Source organism: Polyodon spathula, chromosome 4 (assembly GCF_017654505.1).
Source record: "Polyodon spathula isolate WHYD16114869_AA chromosome 4, ASM1765450v1, whole genome shotgun sequence".
Taxonomy (NCBI): Eukaryota; Metazoa; Chordata; class Actinopteri; order Acipenseriformes; family Polyodontidae; genus Polyodon; species Polyodon spathula.
In genome coordinates, this window is record NC_054537.1 from 81,978,663 (window position 1) to 82,000,893 (window position 22,231).

General features: G+C 34.2%; 1 protein-coding gene across 4 annotated transcripts in view; it reads right to left on the reverse strand.

Moving 5' to 3' along the window:
* The window catches only part of LOC121314944 (vacuolar protein sorting-associated protein 13B-like), a 356,349-nt gene that overhangs the window by 300,337 nt on the left and 33,781 nt on the right, over nucleotides 1-22,231 (reverse strand). For all 4 annotated transcript variants that reach the window (XM_041248730.1, XM_041248729.1, XM_041248731.1 and 1 more), the window contains exons 4-12: nucleotides 20,188-20,308; nucleotides 12,904-13,071; nucleotides 12,464-12,645; nucleotides 11,556-11,730; nucleotides 8,120-8,397; nucleotides 6,522-6,617; nucleotides 5,825-5,947; nucleotides 5,309-5,446; nucleotides 3,595-3,682 (exon numbers count right to left, since the gene is read on the reverse strand). In XM_041248730.1, the coding sequence (XP_041104664.1) occupies nucleotides 3,595-3,682; nucleotides 5,309-5,446; nucleotides 5,825-5,947; nucleotides 6,522-6,617; nucleotides 8,120-8,397; nucleotides 11,556-11,730; nucleotides 12,464-12,645; nucleotides 12,904-13,071; nucleotides 20,188-20,308 (1,369 nt within the window). The remainder of the gene's footprint in view (nucleotides 1-3,594; nucleotides 3,683-5,308; nucleotides 5,447-5,824; nucleotides 5,948-6,521; nucleotides 6,618-8,119; nucleotides 8,398-11,555; nucleotides 11,731-12,463; nucleotides 12,646-12,903; nucleotides 13,072-20,187; nucleotides 20,309-22,231) is intronic.

The following is a 22,231-nucleotide window of genomic DNA, read 5'->3' on the forward strand; positions in this document are numbered from 1 at the left end:
ACACTGTGATAGCAAAAGCGATCTCCCTGTCAGAACAAGCAGTGAGTAGAAGGAATGTGAAAAGGAAGTATACTGTAGATTGCAGATCAGATACAGTATTTAACTTTTCAGGCCATTTAAATCTGTATCATTTTTTTCTTAAGCGCTACCAGGTAAAAAGAATTAACTTCTGTTGAGCCTTATAAGGTAGCATTATACCCCAAATCAGCAGCTGTTGGGAAGTGACCATTCCAATTTTACCACCCTAAAACATATGAACATTAAAAAAAAAAAAAAAAATGACCTTAGGTACTAGCAATGTCAGCAGAATACAACTAAATAATTAGCACAAGATGATTGTGAAAAACCAGACCCTTCCACAGGAAACTTATCACTTCTCCTCTTACTGACAGGACCACTTTTGACAAGTGGACATAGTATAGATTCACCGCCAGTCACAAAACACACACACACACACACACACACACACACACATATATATATATATATATACACACATGGAGAGGAGGACTATAGTGGAAAATTATTGACCTGAGGGAAGATCATTGTTACTGACAGGGAGCTATAATGCCCGAAGCCACAGGCCCTGGATGTAACAATAGTCTTCCCAAGGGGCATTTAATTTTCCACTATGAGCTGAGTCTGCAGTACAAATTTAATATATGAGTCAGTCAAAATAATAAGAGGCAAGGTTGGATAGTAAATATGACTTTATATACTGTAAAGCCATAAATATTTGCGAGCTATTATGCGTTGGCCATGTATGAAAAAAAAAAACGTAAACATTCTTGGCACGAATATCTCAGTGCTGTACATATAATGAAGTAATATACTACTACCGGTGCAACTGATCACCAACATTTCTGGAACAAAATATTTATGGCTTTATAGTATTTTGTTTAAACATAGCTGATACAGCATAAGTATATCACTAAATAACAGAAATAAATAACAGAAAATGTTTTTGAAGGTAAGCCATTTGTTTTCATCTCCAAGTTCATACCGCATAGTTAGCAATGTTTTTTTCTTTCTTGTGATATGTTTTGTAATTCATTTTCTGTTGAGGCCACAGAATTGCTGTTTTTTCATTCAACCATTTTCTCTTGTTATTGGAGTGGAGGTGAAGCGTGTCCCTTTGAAAGGGGGCGGGACTGACAGTGATGTAATGTGAACCAATCACATGTCAGAGAGAGACTTTTGCCTGGTATCTCCAAGCAATTTTGATAAAACTTTAATCTTTTTAAAAACTAGTGCTAGTTATTAACAAAACAGTAGGTCTACTAGTGACGTTTTATCATCTTTTCCCATCTGTATGAAACATATATGGTTACTTTTGAGGAACAATTTATACTTAAAAAAAATAATAATAATAAAAAATAAACACTCATTTTGTGTCAAATCACCCAAACAACAATGCCATGAAAACAAGGCATATGATTTTTTTTTTTTTCCCCCTGTACTGGTCATTTGAACTTTATTGTTTGTGGCACGACTGTAAGCCTGCTCAATACTATCCCCCATTGAACGATGCCATCTATTTATTTCACACAGCAATTTAAGCTAAACAGCATTATTTTTTAAGCAGTTTAAAAAAAAACTGTACTGCTGTTTACATAATGGATGCTTTAGTTTAAGTCAGCCTTCATTTGCATGTAAACAAACAAACAAACCTCTTACCTTTTTTTTTTTTTTTTTTTTTACTGTGGTTTATAAAAGTCACTTATTTTAGACTGCGCAAGACTTTTTCAGGTTAAACAGATCGATCCATTCCATCAAGATAAGCCATTTGTTTTTATCCATTACAATATCTCCAACTGCCCTTCGATTAACAGTATGCCTCACTAAGGCGAAAAAAACATTTGCCATGTCTTGCTTTCTTATTTTCAGATTTGTTACTTTTGCTCTGGTGTTAATTGTAGGGTCGACTCACCATTTTGTACTTTGTTTTGCTTTGGGAGCGGGACTGTTGATGACATTTATATGAACGTTCAATTAACAACTAATTAGTAAAGCGAGTCAAAGGTTAACTGCATAACTTTGTTGTTTTAATTGGCCATGATTATTTTGCTGGTGCTACAATGAGGGAAACTACAATGCTTACTTTTACATTTGCTTGGCATGAGAAGTTGGACAGCAGGGTAGCGATACAATGGGTAAAAATAGCACTGTTTTTATATTGTTGACATTTGTTCAGAAAGAATAGCTGGCTGCATGTGATGGGGGTGTTATAAAGGATGAACAATGCAACATTTGATTCCCATTTACACTGTTTTTTTCCCCCAGCTATTTCTCACTACCAGTGACACGTGAGTGGACTAACAGAAAGAAAGAAAAAAGGGGAAAGCAAAAGCTGATATATGTACACTGCTGTGCGGAAGTCTTAGACATTTTTTTTTACTCTGATGCATTATGACCATCAACATTTTACTCAAAGCCTCCTTTAGTGTTTTCTACTATTATAACAACCTTGACTTGCATAAAGAAGGGAAAACATTGACTATGAATCAACAAATCAACAGTATGAAGGTCACTCTTTAAATCAGGACTTAAAGGATGTGTTGCAGTAAGAAAACCGATCCAAGTCTTAAAAGGCTAGATGAACACACCACTAAATGGATATAAAACCCACCATAAAGGTGTAGGACTGGACTATGGAACAATGGTCAAAGGTGCTTTGGACTGGTGATGGATGTACAACGACACCTATGCCTTCTGCCAGTTCTGTTGTCAATTCAATGCTTGTCTTCTTTCTATTCCTTAAGGATATGATCTTCAAGTATTGCTCATCCTTGTTAGACAGCTTTTTGAGTCTTCCAGTCCTTGGTTTGTCAACTGCAGATGGTGTTTCTCTGTACTTGTTGATTTATGCTTCGGATACCTTGAAAATCGAGTGATGCAAGCTATTTCACTCAATGATTTTCTTTATGAAAGTCAAGGTTTTTATAATAGTAGAAAAGACTAGTGGAGGCTTTGAGTAAACTATTGATGCTCATAATGCATCACAGTAGAAAAATGCAACATGTCTAAGACTTTTGTACAGCAGTGTACAAATATCAGCTTTTCCTTCCCCTTTTTTCTTTCTGTTAGTCCCCTCATGCATCACTGATAGTGAGAAATAACTGGAAAAAACAATGTAAAATGGGAATCACATGTTGGAAGAGTTTACCCAAATATGGCGTACTGTTAACTAATATGGAAAAGATAGCGCCCCAAAAAATTACACACTGTTGATATCATATATCCAAAAAATAAATAAATAAATAAATAAAAACACCATCTCAATCTTAATCAAATATGGATGAACAAATATCCTTGCACCGAATCTAAAATCAGAAGTTGTACGAACATCCTAAAGAATGACACAGGACTTACAATTGCCTATCTTACCATCTACCTTCTAACAAGCGTAACAATGTGTTTAAAAAAAAAAAAAGAAAGAAAAATGTGTCAGTGTAGATTAAATAAGCCCGTCAGCTCGCCCAGGAGGTACATTTGGGGTAAAACTGAGGACAGCAGGTCAAGGACCGGGTGGCTGTGGAGAAGCCTTTCTTTCTGTTGTTCAAAGGAGAGTAAATGCAAGAGAAAATACAATACCTTTACCACTGGTGTTTTCCATTGTGTACAGGTAATCCATATAGAAAGCACCAAAGCGCTGTATACCGGCTATCTCAGTGTAAGTCTCCTACCAACAAAGAAAGAGGGAGACGTGCTTATTTGTATATGCATACCCACTCTCAGAAAGGCTTATCTTTAAAAATAACATCAGCAATCCTTCGTAAGATAGAAAATGACACTTCTATTGCAGATTAAACAAAAGGACATCCAGAAGACTACTTAACCTCCCAATTGTTTTATCAATGGTAACTAGTTAGTTAATGAGTAATGTTCATTAGAATTAGAGTCTAAAGCAGGTCTTACCATTGTAAATTTTCCTTTGAAGAAGAGAACTTTGTTGCTGGAATTGTGTGTGTGTGTGTGTGTGTGGTATGTAATATCCAAGCTATTTCTTATCTCACACTAATAGAAGAGCAGTCTCATAAGTTCCCCTTGCCAATTTCTTGTAGACAGTTTAGCTTGCCAGATTTTATATTCACTTTGACTTAGTGAAGACATTTTACAGCAAGTTCCTTTCATGTGCTGCAGGACCTCATCACTCTCTTTTATAGATCAATAAGCATCACCCAATTAAAACTAAAAATAAAAACTAAACTATCAACAGCACAATGACTTGTGGTAATGTATTAAATGCCTTGGTTAATACCACTTTAAGTCACGACAAAGATACAGGGTTCTAACACAACTGATCCAAACAGTGGCGCATCTACAACGGTAACACCAATTTATTCATTCAAATTTTAACCTTCCTGGGTTTTTTCATATTTTTAAAGACATAAATAAACTAAAATAGACACACATGCTGCTGGATGTTTGATATTAATATCCTTGGGCCCAGTGTCAGTATTTAGATAGAGTGTCTCTTAGATCAATTGACTATACCACCCAATATTTTAAAATGGCCATTACTGACACACTATCATACTACAATATAATGAGGTTAGTACGGGCAGCATCACTTGAATTAAAACTTTAATAACATGACAGTGGCATTACTCACTAAACATATAAATCAACCAATTTAAACAGAATTTCAGTGGAAGTGACATTTGGCTTTGCAAGTTATCAAGATGGAGAGTGTCGCCCTGTCTTATCTGGCACAGTGTGTGCACACTGGTGGCTAAAGGTGGAGCCCTGATGTATGACCCACTTAACCTGATAAGAGATTATAACAAATGTCACCCTTTTATAGCAACTATATTATGCAATCTTTGCAACCATTCACTTGTTCTGCACTTTCGTTTCTATTAAAGAAGGCAGCATTCCACACATACCGACAGTGTCTAAAATGGGTGTCTAAAGGATATTTAATAACAGAAGTTAATAGCCAATCAATGTAGGCATCTACAATAACAGCTGATTATTTCCTTCTGGATGACCTGCAACAATCTCCTACTGGATTTAAAACTGGTAAAAGTGGGAAGGCATTACTATACTCGCGAAAGGGATCTCAATATTAAATGCTATTTGAAATATCAGACAGTTGATTAAAAAAAAAAAATATATATATATATATATATATATATATATATATATATATATATATATATATATATATATATATAATTGTTTTAAAACCTTCAATAGCATTGTGATATATTTGTCGGAAATTTGTATTTTACAAGAGACTTCTACATTGATAATATTGTATATTATTTTGTCTCCGCCCCACCCCCCACCTCCCAAAAAAAACCTTGTGAAGTGCAGCTTCCAAAATGAATTCTGCCTGGACACCGTTGTTTTCTGGGCTCCTGTAATCGAACAGGGAATTGGTGAGGTATGTCATTCCTTTACTGCTCAGAGTCTCACCACACTGGAAGAAAACAGCATCCTTTAAAGGAAGACAAAGACATATATTTGGATTATCATGAATCTGTGTTAACTTCTTTACATAAGATTTAATGGAAATAATTTGCAGGAAAAACAAAGACGACACATCTGTAACAACTTCAAGCCAAATAAGTACTAATACAAATTTCTATTGTGCTTGTGTGGTTTTTGACAAGAAAAAAAAAAAAGTGTAATAAACATGTGCAAAAAAATCTACTCCGCTATGAAGAAAGCAACTGACGCTGCAAGCCAACTGGATATTGGGCTACATATGTTACAAAATAGCTCTGTAAACTTGCAGCATGGAAAGTGGTGTTGCAGACTGGCTAAACTGCTTAGCAAGGAAGGTATGGTGGGTAGTTTACCATAAAATACTTACTGCTTCACATCTATTCGTGTTTTCTTCAAAGTCTTTAACGCCCATGATTCCCTTAAGACACAGAGCCCGACAACCCACAATACCAATCTGACAGTCAAAGAATGGTTCTCCCATCATAAGGACCTACAACAAACCATTTGATTTTAAAATACATTTAGAGTAAAAGAAAATAGGGTCTGGATTAATGTAATGAAAGGAGTGTGTAAGGGATAAACAGAAGCAAATAATTTTTGCTAATAGTAAACAGGTGGAAAATTCAAATCAGAGCCTCAAAAAGAGCCACACATTTGCACTTAGCTAATTACTGTAATGCAATTGTGTACAGTAAACATAAATCCTGTTAAAAAAAAAGAAAAAAATGTTCAGTAACTGAACTGCTGCATAGCTACCAAAAATAAATACAGATAAGTGTTTTTACTAATAATACAACATTTTATGCATTATATATATATATATATATATATATATATATATATATATATATATATATATATATATAGTGTGTGTGTGTGTGTGTGTGTGTGTGTGTGTGTATATATATATATATATATATATATATATATATATATATATATATATATGTGTGCGTGTATATATATATATATATATATATATATATATATATATATATATATATATATATATATATATATATGACATGATTCATACAGTGTAAGAGTAGAAAGTGAACTATTACCTCTACTGTCATTCCTTCTTGTTCCAAACAGAGAATTTCTTTGGACTTTACCTTCTGAGGGCTGTAATAACTACTTTCAGTTTGCATTTCAGTGAGCTGTGAAACAATAAGACACCTTAAAACATGCTACATATTGCATTTAAATAGCAGATATCTGACAGTACTGTAAAGAATTGATGAAGACAAATGCATATTTGTTATCAGCCAATTTTACTTTTGGCAGGAAACAGGTGCAGCAAAACAGCTGTAACTTATTATCCCTTCTTGCAGAGTAGGTTGATTTAATCACGTGTGGATAACACCACAAATTTCCCAGCAGCTTGAAGTTCATGATGAACCCCCCTTGTTCTACCAGAATGATCCATTTAACAATCACACGATGTCTTTGAAGAATGCCTATTCAGAAACAAAGTCCTGCTAATGCATTATCCAGAGACAAAACTTTTTTCTTCGGATACATTTAAGTTACCTTTGCGAAGTTAAAATATTCACACGCAACTTAGTCTTATTTTTATAGTTCTTTATGTACAATTGTATATGCACAAAAAGGCTAGATTTTATCTAAACTAATTCCAGCAAAGCTTCTTCTACATGAACCCAACATGCAGCATTAAACCCAGAATCAGATTATACAGTGTGAATATCTGCATGTTTTATTAGGTAATACAAATTTGTATGCCTTTAACTATGACTATAACCTACATGATTAAAAAATATAATCTTAATACACAGGACTAAGATGCTTTCTATGTTCTCGCGTTTACAATTAACTAATTTCCCAGTTCATTTTCCAGTTTCCAAAGTAAATGTACTAGTCAGGGAGTTGTGCATCAGGGTTTTCAAATATCTGTAGCTCTCATGACATAGCCATTCCCAAAGCTAAGTGCACATAATAACTGTTCAAAGACAAATTCCACAAACTAAATTCTTGAGGAAAAAAAAAAAACAAAACCTGATCACGCTTCAGCTGCCTGCAGTTATTTTGGAGGAAAACCAATTAATTGATTAAAAGAACTAAAAACACAACAATAACATTATTAAACATTATTTAAAAAAATGCAAGGTTTAATTTGGCATGATTTTAAGCTGGAATAGTACTAACCCTTCCAAATGCTAATGTTGAAACCTGACCTTGGGTTTTAACCAGAAGTGAACCACAAATTAATTCCATAAGCAGACAAGAATCACATTCAAGTCTTACAAGGTTAGCAAACCATTTACTGTACATGATTTATAAAATATTTTTAAAGAGATTTTCATGTATAAATACAAAGGTAAACGTGTTTGTGTTGTGGACTACAATCAATTGCACACACATACACTGACACATATCAGTAAAACAGCAACAATTTATCACAAGCTACAACCTCATGTCACTGTTCAAACTGGATAATATTATGGACAGAATTCATTTGTTTGGTTTGACATGCTAGGACTTCTTTCTTGTATCCAAACTGAATTACTTTTCAGGGATAACACAGTCAATTCAATATGATTTTACACAATCCTTTGTTTCACCTTTTTTGCATTCATCATACCCAACTTTATTATTGTCAATCCTATCCAATGTAGCCCAAACAAAAAGGAAACAAAATTACCTTAAACGTGACAGAAGCTTTGGTGCAGTAGAACCCTATTGAAATGATGGGATCCTTGGGTGTCTGCGATTTCTGTCTGCGTTGCTGTATACCATCCTCAGTCTCTTCATAGTATTCCTCTCCATCGTACTCATCGCCAGTGCTCACGATGGCTGGAACGTACGACCAGGCCCATGAAACCCAGCCCTGCTCATCATCGTTCCCTTGCTGCAGGTACATGTCTGGGTGTAGGTACTGGGATGTGTGCTGCACTTGGAGTCCGGTTTCATCTTCAGCACCTGTGATCACAACACAGATGTGAGGCTGCTGTGCATGTTACTTATGTGGTCATTTCTCCTATACCATTGCACAGACGCAACGTCACTATCATTAAAGTCCAATCCCAGTTACAAACCACAGTTTCGTTCTTTTTTGCCACAAGCTGCTACTCAGCTTATTTATTGCAATACCATGTAACTTCCCCAACAGTCTAATTATTTCAGTGCTGTGGTTTTTAAGTGATACGGTGTAGTAATCATAATTAGGAGGGTATGATAGTAAGGCTTTCAGTCTGATATATTTCTAGGAATTTAATAACAGCATCAATTGATTAGGACTATATTCTGTGAAAATGGTTGATTATTTAGCCTTAATTAAAGATTGCCCCAAAGCAACATTTGTCCCATAAAACAACCAGCATAAATATATTTACCAAGATAATATCAACATATACAAATTTGTAAAGTCAGAAAACAAAAGACAAGTTTCAAACAAAACAACTCATGACCATTTAATAACATACAATTTGTCCAAGTAAAATTACTTCACAGCGATGTGGTCTAACAAAAGGACACAGCAGTTGTTTTATCGTCCTTTTTCAAGCATATTGTAAGCCAGTAACACATGCAGGAGGGAGGTGCTGTGAGTTATGTAAAGCTGACTGACACAACTTTTGAAAATGGAAGTGGGGCTAAAGCCTTACGGGTAAAGTAGTAATTATCTCCTACAGGTCTGAGAATCTGATCTAATTGAGCTCACTTTTGACAGCCCATATCTTTTATCTGCTCTAGAGCTTGACAGGAATGGCTGCAGCCGCACAGCTGCCAAAATATACTGCAGAATTGAAGCAGCAGGATGCAGTCAAAGGCCTTGCTTACAGAAATGGGAGGAGGGGGACATAATTTGTGATAAAGTATTGAAGGTCAATGACTGTTTTTAATGTACTCCTTGACCTTTGAACCATTCACATAGTGTATATTTCCATGCATGCTGTGAGGGGACGTTGATGTCAATATGCAAGAATGTGTAATCCCATTCCACAAAGACTAACATCTCCACAAGAAAACAATATCATCGGTGAGGTCATTTCAGAACTATTTGAAAGGCTTAAAATGGCAATATTGTGAAATATTTTAATTACATTTTCACATTGAGTTCTGGCAGTTGTAAGTCTACAACACAGCGTACATGACTGAAATGCTTTGAACTTTCCAAAGTGTGTTTGAAACAAAATAAAGTCAACTAATACAAAAAATATATACCACTTATTTTAAGCATAAGAATTTATACAACTAATCGTTTAAAAAAAAGAAAAGCATTCTTTATATAAAAAGTATATTCAAGTAAACTCTCTGTATTTTGACAGTGCCTTTAAATCCTGGGAGATGTCTTTCCATATTTAAAATGTAAACTAATCCCTATGTAGTCCCTGGATAGTTGCTAAGATTTTTACAAGCTGGGTGCATGTGCATAAAGTAAAAAAAAAAAAAAAAACAGACTTCAAGGAGGTTACTGTAATTTTATGAAAGACCTCCCTCACAAAGCAGACACTTTGGCAATGCATATCAGGCACACTCCTGTATAATACTTTAATACACAACCTTTTTTTCTTCTTTTTTTAAAACTTATTTCTTGTTTTAATAAACACTATATTCTGTATGTGACTGGGAATGGAATGCTTTCTTGTTGTTAGTTTATATATGAGTATTAGTCATTCAAATTTCCAACCGCTGCATTTTTAAAACAATAATTTTTTTTTTTGGTGAAACAATAACTTTCTAACTGAATGCTTTAATAAATGACTCGCATGCATCTACTGTGTTTTAAATAAACAATCAGAGTTTTAGGGATTTTGTCTGAATTGTTTCAAGTTTATTAATTGAGGAGCAATTAAACTAAGCAATTAAAAAGCAAGGATGCCATAATAATATCTATAAATGTATAATTAATATACTGTACATACAGTACAAGAAGTGTTGCATTCTACATCTCTAGATAATAAGAATAAATACTACTGTAACTGACTGCAAAAAAAGCCTGAAGGAGTGGATTCAATCAGAAAATACAGCAATGGTTTAAGACTCATTTTATTTCCCAGTTCTTTGATGCTATTTAATTAAAGTTTCAGACATGTGAGGACAGGGCCAAAATACACACATGTGGAATAATATGACACCTTGTGTTATGATTCAATAAGCCCTTAATTTAAAGCACACATATACCTCATGGCTGAAAAATGCTAATGAATGTCACCATGGAAAGAAAAATACTATAGGTGCTTTTTTTCTGATTGAATCCCCGAAGTGAGGGACTATAGTAGCTTAAACTTTTCTAAAATGTACGGTAAAGTCCTGAAAAATAAACACAACAAAACTGCTGATAATTATGTCTCCCTTACAAAGCCCCAAACCAAATATAAAAATATACATAAAAAAAAAAAAAAAAAAATCTATCATTTCCGTTTGATCAATCATAATTATTAGACCTGTCTTGGGGTTTTTAATTATAAAGCAAGTAACAAGTAGAAATTATTTCTCGATTTCATGTCCGTTTTACAAGTGGACCCTTTTTTTTTTTTTTTTTTTTAAAGTAACATAAGATCTTGAACAGTTTTGTTCCAACAGTTAATCCCCTCTTGTATATTTTTGTGATAGGATACTAATTCACTTTCTGAGCCACATAGCAGTAGCATGACACTGAATCTTACATCTGGCATTAAACTGGGAATGCTGTCTGTGCCAACTAGCACTACATTTCTGGCAGATCAGTTCTCACTACCCACATTCCCCTCTATAAATTAAACTTCTGCAACAACAGACCTGACTGCACAGACAGTGCCAGTGCATCTTAATCTAATTTACTGAGGTCATCAGCATAGGCTATAAACTGTAGATAAGAAAGTTTTAGTTGCTTAAAGTGGGGTGGGGGTTACAACTTCCACAACTGTTAAACTGCGAGAAATGATGTACCAGACAACTGTACTACAACAGGCACAGTTAACGGTACAGCAAAGGTGCGTAACCCTTTGATCCTTATGATCTACTTCAAAATGCAAACTCAACTGAAATCAACAGAGTAAAAAGAAAAACTCTTCAGAACATAAGCTCATGCATGTTTTTCATCTAATTTAGTCTTAATCGAATGAACCCTGATTTCATGAGACTGCAAACGTACTCACCTGTCATGTTAACAACTGTTTCTTTGGCATGTGTACCCTGCTCTTCCATCTCTGCCCCTTTCTGAGTGCCTATTTCTCCGTAGTACAGAGCAATGCCGAGCTCCATAATGCGAATAAACATTGGTAGCTGTTGGTCTGTAATAGACAGCTTCAAGGTTTCTACAAGTGCTTGAATCTGTAATAAAATAAAAACAAAACTAATTTAAACGCTGGCAACATTTTGTCAGACACGTTACAAAGCTTCAGACTTTGGAAGATGTTTTCCAAAATGTTCATGTTTAGTGCATAAGTAATTAAAATGCAATTGGAACTTGGTTTCCATTATTTATTTATTTTTTTGCCTAAGTTGAATTCTGAATATATTTAGTGTGCTTTATCAGTTTTTTTTTTTGTGAAGGGAAAAACAGATTCATTATCCAAAAAAAGTTGAAAAGCCTCCCAAAAAGTCATTGAAAATGCACCAATAGTTTGCATTGTCTTTTTTTCCTAACTCAAATGCACAGAGAAGATGAAAAGCAAAACAGTTCCTACAAAGTTTGGCAAGCAATCTGTTTTTGATATTACTAAACAATAAATCATGAATCCAAATTTCAATCAGAAACTACGTTAATTTGAGTTGTTACTGTTAACAGTCAGATACAATTTTAAATGTTTCCATAATCCAGATTTGACCCAAAACCATATATACACAAGTCTTGAGGATAACTGACTCACAAAAAGATCAGACAAATCAAAATCCTTATATAAAAATATAAAACACCATGTGCAAAATATTAAGACAGTACAAGCCATAATTAAAAAAAAATTCACATTCCTGTTTAATGCATTTCAAATAAACAAGAATGAACTGTCTTAAACAATCATACTACTGTTAACTTATTAGAAAAGAAACATTTTTTAGTGCATACTTTTATGACAGAGGGTATCTTGGAGTTGATGTTATCGTAAGTAAAGTGCAGGCGTGTTCGAAAGGAGCACTTGTACAGCAGAGGATCTTGGTAGAATTCAATTTTCCCACTTGCATTCCTCTTATCAAGGCAAATGGTGCAGTCAGAAAAATTAATGACCTTCCTTAGGACCAGATCAGAGGCTGGAAAAAGTACAAAAAAGTTACTCAATAAAAAAATGAAAAGCCAGGTATTTGTAGCAAATTCCTCTAGTATCTTAGTTCTGTTAATCACGTAGCTGGAAAAAATTGAACATTACAGACCCCAGCTTTAACATCATCAAATCTGGAAACATTTTTTTGGCCATACCAGCTCATATTTTAAAAGTAATTTACTGTAGGGTTTCTTTTCTTTCCACTGTTAGACCTAGCTTTTGGCTGAACGCTCTACAGATTACTCACGTGAGATATCCATGAACGCCCGATCCCAGAACTCATCAACTGTGTAGCATTCAGCAGAGGTGATGTTTACAGACAGAACTATGTCGTCTTCCACATACTTCAAGATCAGGTTGTTTACTACAATATTAACATTGTTCACAACTCGTCTTATGAGGCTTTGCACATAACCTAAAACAAAAAGAAAAAATAAATATCAGTGAATGGATAAGGTAAACCAATTGCGCTGTGCCATTGTATTTCAGTTACTGTAAACCTTTTTTACTGAATAAGCAGTTTTCCTTTGATTTCAACAATGGTTTTTCAAGTAATTAAATGAGCAGAGCTCAATGCTGTAGGGAAAGTATTGTCATTTACAAAACATTTGTTCAGTTTATTTTCTTTTTTTATCTGAGAAATTATACTTCTCATCATGTAAAGGCAACACATGGTAACATTTTGGCATTTTAATTAAAATGTGCACGGACATCTACTTCCTACAACACTCACTGCAAATTTTTAATATGTTATTTGTTCCCCTTTTCCCTAAAGTAAACGATATTTGACTCTCAAAAAACTCTTTTTTTTTAACATCATTTTACACATAACCGCTGCCTTGTGTAAGCCAAACCATAAAAAGTTGTTTATTTGTTTATACACGTGTTTTGATTTTGAAGACCCTTCTTTGGCTGGTGCTCTGCAGAGCTAATTACGGTTTTCCAAAGAATACTTTCTTGATAATAATGTTTTTTGACACTCTTCAAGCAACACATTTTTCAAGTAATATTTTGCTGTGGATGCCAGAAGCCTAACCCCTTCCACATATTTCTCTCATGATCATTTATTATTTCCCTTCAAGAGGACACTTGTTTATGCAAGCTTTGAGAGATCTAGAATCAAATCACTTTTTCGTGTTTGATGCCGATGAGTGAATATTTCTTTTAATCTGCATTCATTCAAATATAAAGACAGAATGTCCATGCACTGTTTCAAATAAAGCAGCGTTGCTAAGCAGATGCAGAGATTGATCTAAGCAAAGCAATTCCACAACTTGAGTTGTTTAATTTAGTTTCAAACATATTTTTTTTCCACATATTGTATTTAATATAATAATACTACTCCAGGAATGTTCATGGGGTGCTGTGGTTATTTCACTCTTACAATAGGATTGTCTGTAAACAACCCACCTCATCTGTGAAATAGTTACGGTACTCCATGAACATGCATGGTGTATTCTCTTTGTATTTACAACACTGGTTGTTTTCTCCCAAGTAAAAGTTGATGAATTATCAAAGTTTTATACTCAAGCTGATTTATGTGAAAATTGTGATTAAAAAATAACAATAATAATAATTTATATTTAATTTTATATCGCCACAATATGGACAATTGTGTTTCTTTGCATTTTTAGAACTTTAGTTTCAAATATCTTTTTGTTTATCAGTTTTATTGATTATAAAACACACAGTTTTACTGTTGACAGAAAAATAACTTGTAATATTAGTTAGACAGCTACATGGTCTGGAGCATGGCACAGTAAATTCAGCTTTATCCTGCTTTGGAAGCTAAACTTAAACCTTTCAGAATTAGGAAATTTAAAATACTTTGGACAGAGTGAAAATCCATAATGATAAATGGCAAGACTTCCAAAACAACGTTTGCAAGCACTGAACACTGAACTGGGCAGAATTGCAGTTGGCATGCCAAACTTGAAGCAGAAGAGAGCCCATGACTTATACATAAGATACTTGCCCAGTAGTCATGTCACAAGACATTAAGCTTAGCTTTCAAGAACGGCTCAATATGTCCCTTTAAATCTGGATCATGTATGTTCCCTACATCCAACATATAAACCTTATACAAAAGCCAATGTCTTCCTGAATATCAGAATTTAAAATAGTGCTTCAGTATAAACACTGCATTACAGCTTTGAGAAACCAACATATATTGATGTGTTAGTGTTGTTATCAAGAAACTGGGCCCTATTTTCAAGCAAGTGCAAAAACAAGCAGCGTAAAAATGCCTTTTTTTAATAGGTTCAAAATGAAGGAAAGAAAGAAAGAAAGGTATGACCTGAAGAATTACCTATTCATGTTTCTCTGCAGATAATTTACAATGCATCATTAAGGAAGGACCAAGTGTTAATATTTCTAAAGTATGGGTCAAGTAGCATCTCTGCAAGCTCTTGGGTTACAATTAGTTTTACTTTAATAAATATATTCCTCAAAAAGTCAACATTTTATTCTCTGCTTCAAGGAAATTAAGAGTAAACATAGAGCAGCATTATGCTGCATGTAATTGTTTCTAAATAATGTTATTTAGAAATACGTTCTTTGTAATATTTGTATTCCAAGTCTACCTTACCAACAGATCAGCACAGAACCAGTGGTTATTATTGTACAGTTATATCATTTATATAGGAATGTATGTAGGCCTATCTACTGTATCACAGCAATAAAATATTTATTTTATTATTTTGTGTCTATATTTAGAAGGAGGCTAACAACCGACACAATTTCAGCTGTTTAGGTTTGATTCATTGATCTAGGAGTAGACTAGGGGAAGCTTTCTAGTGGTATTACACACCACTACTAACTGTATACTATTCCTGAGAAACAGAAGCTTATAAGAAACAACATACATGGTAAGGTCAATACTCAACAAAGTAAGAAATAACTTAAAATATTACAGGCAAGGGAGTTTAAACCATAAAATAGGAAAATATACTGCAATAAACCCTCTAAACCACAAGAACAATGCCATTATTCATTTCTCCCATGTACTGTTAAACTCAATCACTAAGATTTAAACTTATAAAAGTTTAATGATTTCTCCTTATTTTTCTCCCCAAAAATGCGTACGTAAATGTATGGAGATGCCTGTCTATGTTCCATAATAATAATAATAATAAATTAGATATTGTACTTCTGAACTTATTCAAAATAAGTGGTTCAGACTTTGATGAAGAAATAGACCCGAAGCTAAAACCATTCGTACAACACCTGCATACGAGCAGTAAAGCAACGTTTAACCTCCTGCTATTTTGATTTCTGGATCTAATTTGCCAAGGCCAACGTACTGCCCAAAACCCGACTCTCTAACAAGCACAACAGTCTTAACTTCTGTCAACAATTGACACAGTCAGCACCTGCATGGCAGCCCACTGGGAAGAAACCTACTTAAAACTGTTCAACCATAAAACGACTGGAAAAACTAACTCCTTTATGTGTTCCCAGTACATGGCAAGTACTCTCATCAGTGCAATACAGGAAAGAAATACTATACTGTCCATGTCCACGTTTTCCTGTATACGGAAAGTATTAGCAGATATTAGCAGTGCCAATTATTATGCTGTTAGGAAAAGACAGTCAAGTCAGCAGCAATCAACCTTCAGTAATATTGGATTTTTTTTTATTATTTATTTTTTTTTTTTTATTATAGAAAGCAGCTTTTTTTTTCCAGTGTTGTTGGTGTGTTGTTTCAGAAATAACCTTTAAAAGAAAAAAAATCACTCCTGGTTTAAAAGTGACATCTTCTGTTGAACAAGCCATATAATTCACAGTACTTTAAAAACCCATTACATTTCAGGTGACATTTTTACTTGTTATCCAAGAGCTGGTATTAATTTTAAAAATATGAAACAAGGTAGAGGCTTTCCAGATGGCTGAACAAAGTTTTTAAGTGCACCAAAACAAATTCAGACCAAATGCTGGTATAACGTGCTAATGCATTTAATTGCATATGACTTTTTTTGTTGTTGGTAATCAGGAACGTGTGTTCCTAACTCGTTGCTGGTCATGTAAATTGCCTTCAACTTCATGGTAGTCTCTGCCACAATCTACCAGGTAGAACCTTGTTCATTCAACAGTAACTCACTGCGTTATGGAACAGCCTCTGCGTAGCACAGACATGGTATAGTGAACACCCTATTGTGCTACATGAGCAGAACAGAACATTGGGAGCTCTTCCAATCTGATATGTGGAGCTCCATTTTTTAAATATTTTAATGTTAGCGCAACGATTACTATTTAAATGACATGCAGAGAAGACATTTTGGAACACAGCTAGGTGTTGCTCATTTCTATTGCACCTTGTATATATTGTTTTGAAAATTCAATTAGTTTAGGCAATTTAGTTTTCAATAATTTCCATTAAGGGACAAAAAGATGTGACAAATAATATGGCATTTTTCAGAGAAACTACCAAAGAAGGAACAAAGATTGATTTTGAAACATGCACATCATATGCAAAAAAAACCCAAACAAAATAAAACAAAATATCAACATTAGAAAGGAGGCACCGAAACTTGGTGGTCAAGAGACTGGTCAATATCCCAGCTTAGTGACAAGACTGAGCTGTGATCTCCTGGTGCCTCAAAATGGGCAGAAACAGGAGCCCATCGGAAACAGATGTGGTAGCTCGCTGAAGTAGGGTAATCGTTGAAACAGAGAGCAGGGGGGAAAAAAAGTATATCCACTTCATTTTATATACGTATCCAACAATGGTCCACATCTTTAAAAGCCACAACTGTTAACAGAATCTGGTGGCCAACAGTCTTACCACAACCAATTGGCAACTTAATCAGTTTTTGGATTGCCGAAGGAGAAATTATTCAGTTTATTTAGAAATCTCACACAACTAACTCTGATCAGATTTAATATTTTTTGTCATAGCACAGCATGCAAAAAGAAACTTCCAGAACAGTTCGAATACAACAGGAAAATAATGTTGTCTATTATCTTTCCCACCGTATGCATCACATTGTTCTGAATTGCTGTTAAAGAAGTCAGTCAGTCTAAACCAAATATTTGTAAAAAGGTCAAATTATGGGCAATTCCATTTCACTGTAATGTTTCCCTTACCTTGTATTAACGTTTGTAATAACAAAAGAGGAATTAAATAAATACAATGGCATGTCTTAAAATAAAATACATTAGTCGAAAAACACTACTTGCTTCTACACAAATGCAGTAACGAAGCCATAGTCAACCTTGTGATATGTCATGTGTTTACACTCTTTTGCATAACACAGTGTTTGTTCCCCTGTCAGTCCCCTTTTCTTCTCTCTGGCAAGAGATTCATTATTTTCTCTTTCATTTTAGTCAGCTGACCACCTGATCTCTCCTTGTACTTTTTTTTTTTTTTTTTTTTTAACTACTAAATAATTCCCAATATCTTTAGGACATGTGGGACAACAGTACAATAACATTGATGCAATTTATCAAAATAATCCACATATGTCAAAACTGTCAAAACAAATTATGAGGAAATGCTGAACATGCAGATTTTTTCTATCTACAATCTCTCAAGACCATGAACAAAACATACCTTTTTTTCTAAATACAACAAAAGCAGTCTGCACTAAAAAAAAAAAAAAAAAAAAAAAACACCCACAGTGCTGTAGATTATTCCCCTATGGCTTGCACAGTATGAATCCAGATGTAAGGATCACTGCACATCCATTGATTTAAAACTACAGTAAACTTACAAAGAGGATTCAGAGGATTTTCAAAAAATGTTTGCTACATTGTTGAAGTGTATATACAAACATATATATACACACACACACACACACACACACACACACACACACACATATATATATATATATATATATATAGAGAGAGAGAGAGAGAGTATATAGATGTAGATATACATGTTATTTTGTTTAAATCGGTTCATAAACCAACTGTTCTGTTAAGAGTAGTACTTTTTAGGTTTCCCTGCATGCAGTTTCTTGAGTTTGTATCAACGCATTATAGGTCACATGCTGTATTTGTATTCACACAAGATTGGTATTTGGTGACATATACAGAAATAACTAATAACTTTTGCATAGCAAAGCAGATATTATACTGGCATTAATTTGTTATGTCATAAGCATAATTTCAGTAACTGCATTTGTTTATATGAGGACACAGTACCTAGACAAATGTGCAGCAACCAAAGATAACATTTTATTTTCACAGACCTCCACTTTTAAACATTTCCCAAGTAATAAATTCCAGTAGTCCACAGTGAAGTAACACTGTGTTTAAATCAGAGTGTGAGCCAATTGTATATAGAGCAGGAAAGCACAGCGCAGAGTGGACATTTCCGGCCCGCTCTTTCACAGCACTGAAAACAACTGAGCACAGTTTTAGTTTTCTTAAATACATGTTTGGCCATGGAGTGTGCACAAGTTTAAAAAAAAAAGGAGGTGACAAATACAGTTGCACTCACTTTACAGTATTTTCCATCATGCCTGTGCATGGTAACCATTAATTTTCCAGTTTCAAACCAAAATTAGGCACTTTTATGTTTTGCAGCCTTGAGAATTGTATTTTTAAAAAAAAGCTTTTTTTTTTCTTTTATATTTAATGTGATTGGCGTTGCACTTTATAATTTGTTAAGGAGGAAAAAATATATATTCTCCAAATTGTGGAGCTGCATTTGTGCCATATAAAAACGTCATCGGTACGACCATCTGTCTGCAGTTATTACATAGTCATATTGCTCTTCTACAGTTCCATGGTTATGCCCCAATACAGCGCTCTGAACATGGTTTATATTTTCTGCACTCTTAATGATAGTTCATACACTACAGGGTGGTCCGTCAGCCCGGTTGAGACTCACCCATATGTGTTTGTGGTTTGCACTGACCTCCCTATGAGATATTCAGATACAAACAAACCCAGTATGAAGCTAATTTGATACGAATCATATGCAAAGTTTGAAATAGGTGAGTACATTGTGCACGACATCTTAGGAACCTGTTAAAAACCTGTTAATTGCAAGATGATATTTTCTAACTTTTACTTTGTTCTCAATTTCTGTATTTGTTCAGTACCAATCAATAATAATGAGGAAGTGTCTTCAAATTGAATTAGATAACTTCTTTGAGCACTTTATGTAGGCTTTTGTCTTTGCTGATTATAGCTGGGGATTTTTTTTTTTTTTATTTGGGTCAAGCTATGCGATTATAATAAGGAAGATTAAATAGTATTCCTTTTTTATGTACATTACCTTTTCATTTGCAATCAGCAACACAGTGGGGGGGGGGGAACAGCTAGTTTTTTTTTTTTTTTTTTTTTTTTTTTTTTTTTTTTTTAAATGCCATGTAGGAGCGTGCCTATTTCGTCTGGAACAGGGGAGCGGAGCAGGAATCGCAAGCATTAGAGAGGAATGGAAGAAAGAGCACTGTAATTGATTAATGAGCTTGCCTTCTTAACCCCTTCCTCTCCTTAACTTTTTCATAAACCCAGCATACAATAAAGTTTAGGAAAAGTAGTGTCTAGCTTTATTGCCCCTTCTGCACTCATCACTCACCCGGTGGCAAGTCAGGGTCAGTGGGGGCTGCCTGTTGGATCCTCCGTGGTTTGGCTAATGATTTAACACTCTCTGTGGTGCTGCGGTTGGTTGAGCTGGAGCCACAACTTTCATGGTCGTCCTGTGAAACAACATCAACAAATAATTATCTGGGTCACTCAGGCAATGTGAGAGAGAGAGAGAGAGAGAGAGAGAGAGAGAGAGAGAGAGAGAGAATGCATTGTTGAACACCAGTGGTTTACAGCTATTGCTGAAGCGTTAGAAATAAACTTTGATTACAAACTGTATAGCGCAAATGCTCCTCCGAGGAGCTATTTATTACCATTATCAGCATTTACATAGTGACGAGTTTGAAAAGGAAGGCCACACAAGCATTCAGCTTAAGGAACAGAGAGATTGATGGATTTCCAAGAAGATAGTTGTCCTTTGCATGTGATAGAAAAGGAAACTTTTAAAGAAATGATGCACAGCAAAACTGACAATAAATGAACCATGTGATGCAGTGAAGTTAACCTTTTATATGGCTTTCATTACGGATTATAGTACACCGTAACCTTTTCAATGTGAAAGATGACATGTGCAGACAGTCAAAACGCAGATCACAGCTGTTTAACATTTAACATTGGGTAAAATCACAGCTTTCAAAAGTCACAGTTATCCTGAGTAATGTAAACGGTAAAGGTGTCAGAATGGATCACATCTGGTTGCGCCTATTTGATGTTATGTAATCACTGGTGAATTTTGTAATAAAGATTAGATGCAATATCTCATTTCTAAAATTAATATAGACACACTGTTTTATAATGTCAATATAGCAAATAGCTGAATGAATGAAAAAAACAAATAAAACAATAAACGTTTCAATTGTGGAAACATGAGATCATTACAGATGACAGTTCTCATGTAACTTATTAAAGATAATTATTTGGTGAAATGTCAATGAAACCTGCTCATATTTTTCCAAGCCCTGCAAGGAAAAGCACATCAAGGGAAACAAGCAATATACATATGAAGGCTCTTAAGACTATAAACCTATGTATAAAAGCATTCAATCAAGTTTCTCAAGTTAACACTTCTGAAGTGATGAAAAATGTTTAATATATGTTTAAATGTTCTGCATTATATAACACTAACATCATATAAGTGTAGTTGTCTTTCATTAGGTATAATAGGGCTATGACTATTTACAAGTTTCACCTCTTCATAATGCAATGAAGGGGGACCCTAACATTCCCTTGTTTAACAAAGAAGCAAACAGCTGCTCAACACCAATACTTCATTAAAAGTCTTTACAAGGAGAGAACCTTCCTCCCACTGAAATTTAAGAGGGGAGCCACTCTAACTCCCCCTGCTTCTCACTAGTAAGATAATCCGCTACTGGTTGCCCCACCAATGAGGTTGTTATAGAAGTGCACAAGCTGCGATGGCAGAGCTGTTTTAAAAAGATCTCCAAGAGCCAATATGTATATATATATATATATATATATATATATATATATATATATATATATATATATATATATATATATATATATATACACATACACACACACACACACATACATATATATATATATATATATATATATATATATATATATATATATATATATATATATATATATATATATATATATATACACATACATATATATATATATATATATATATATATATATATACACACACACACACACATATATATATATATATATATATATATATATATATATATATATATATATATATATATATATATATATATATACACACACACACACACACACACACACACACACACACATATATATATATATATATATTGTAAGGTACCAGGGAGGGGGTTAAAATCCTTCCCTGCTATAAACCTTGTGAATGCACATTTGGGTATTATGGGGTTTAATTGTGTAATTTCTTAATTGTTTAGTAATCCTTTGCACCTGGTGGTAGTTGTAAATTAGAGCCAGGTGCAGGGGATTTAAGAGAGGCAGCCAGTCTGTTCCAGGCTGCTGAGAGAAAGAGCCCGACTATGTGAGTGAGCAGT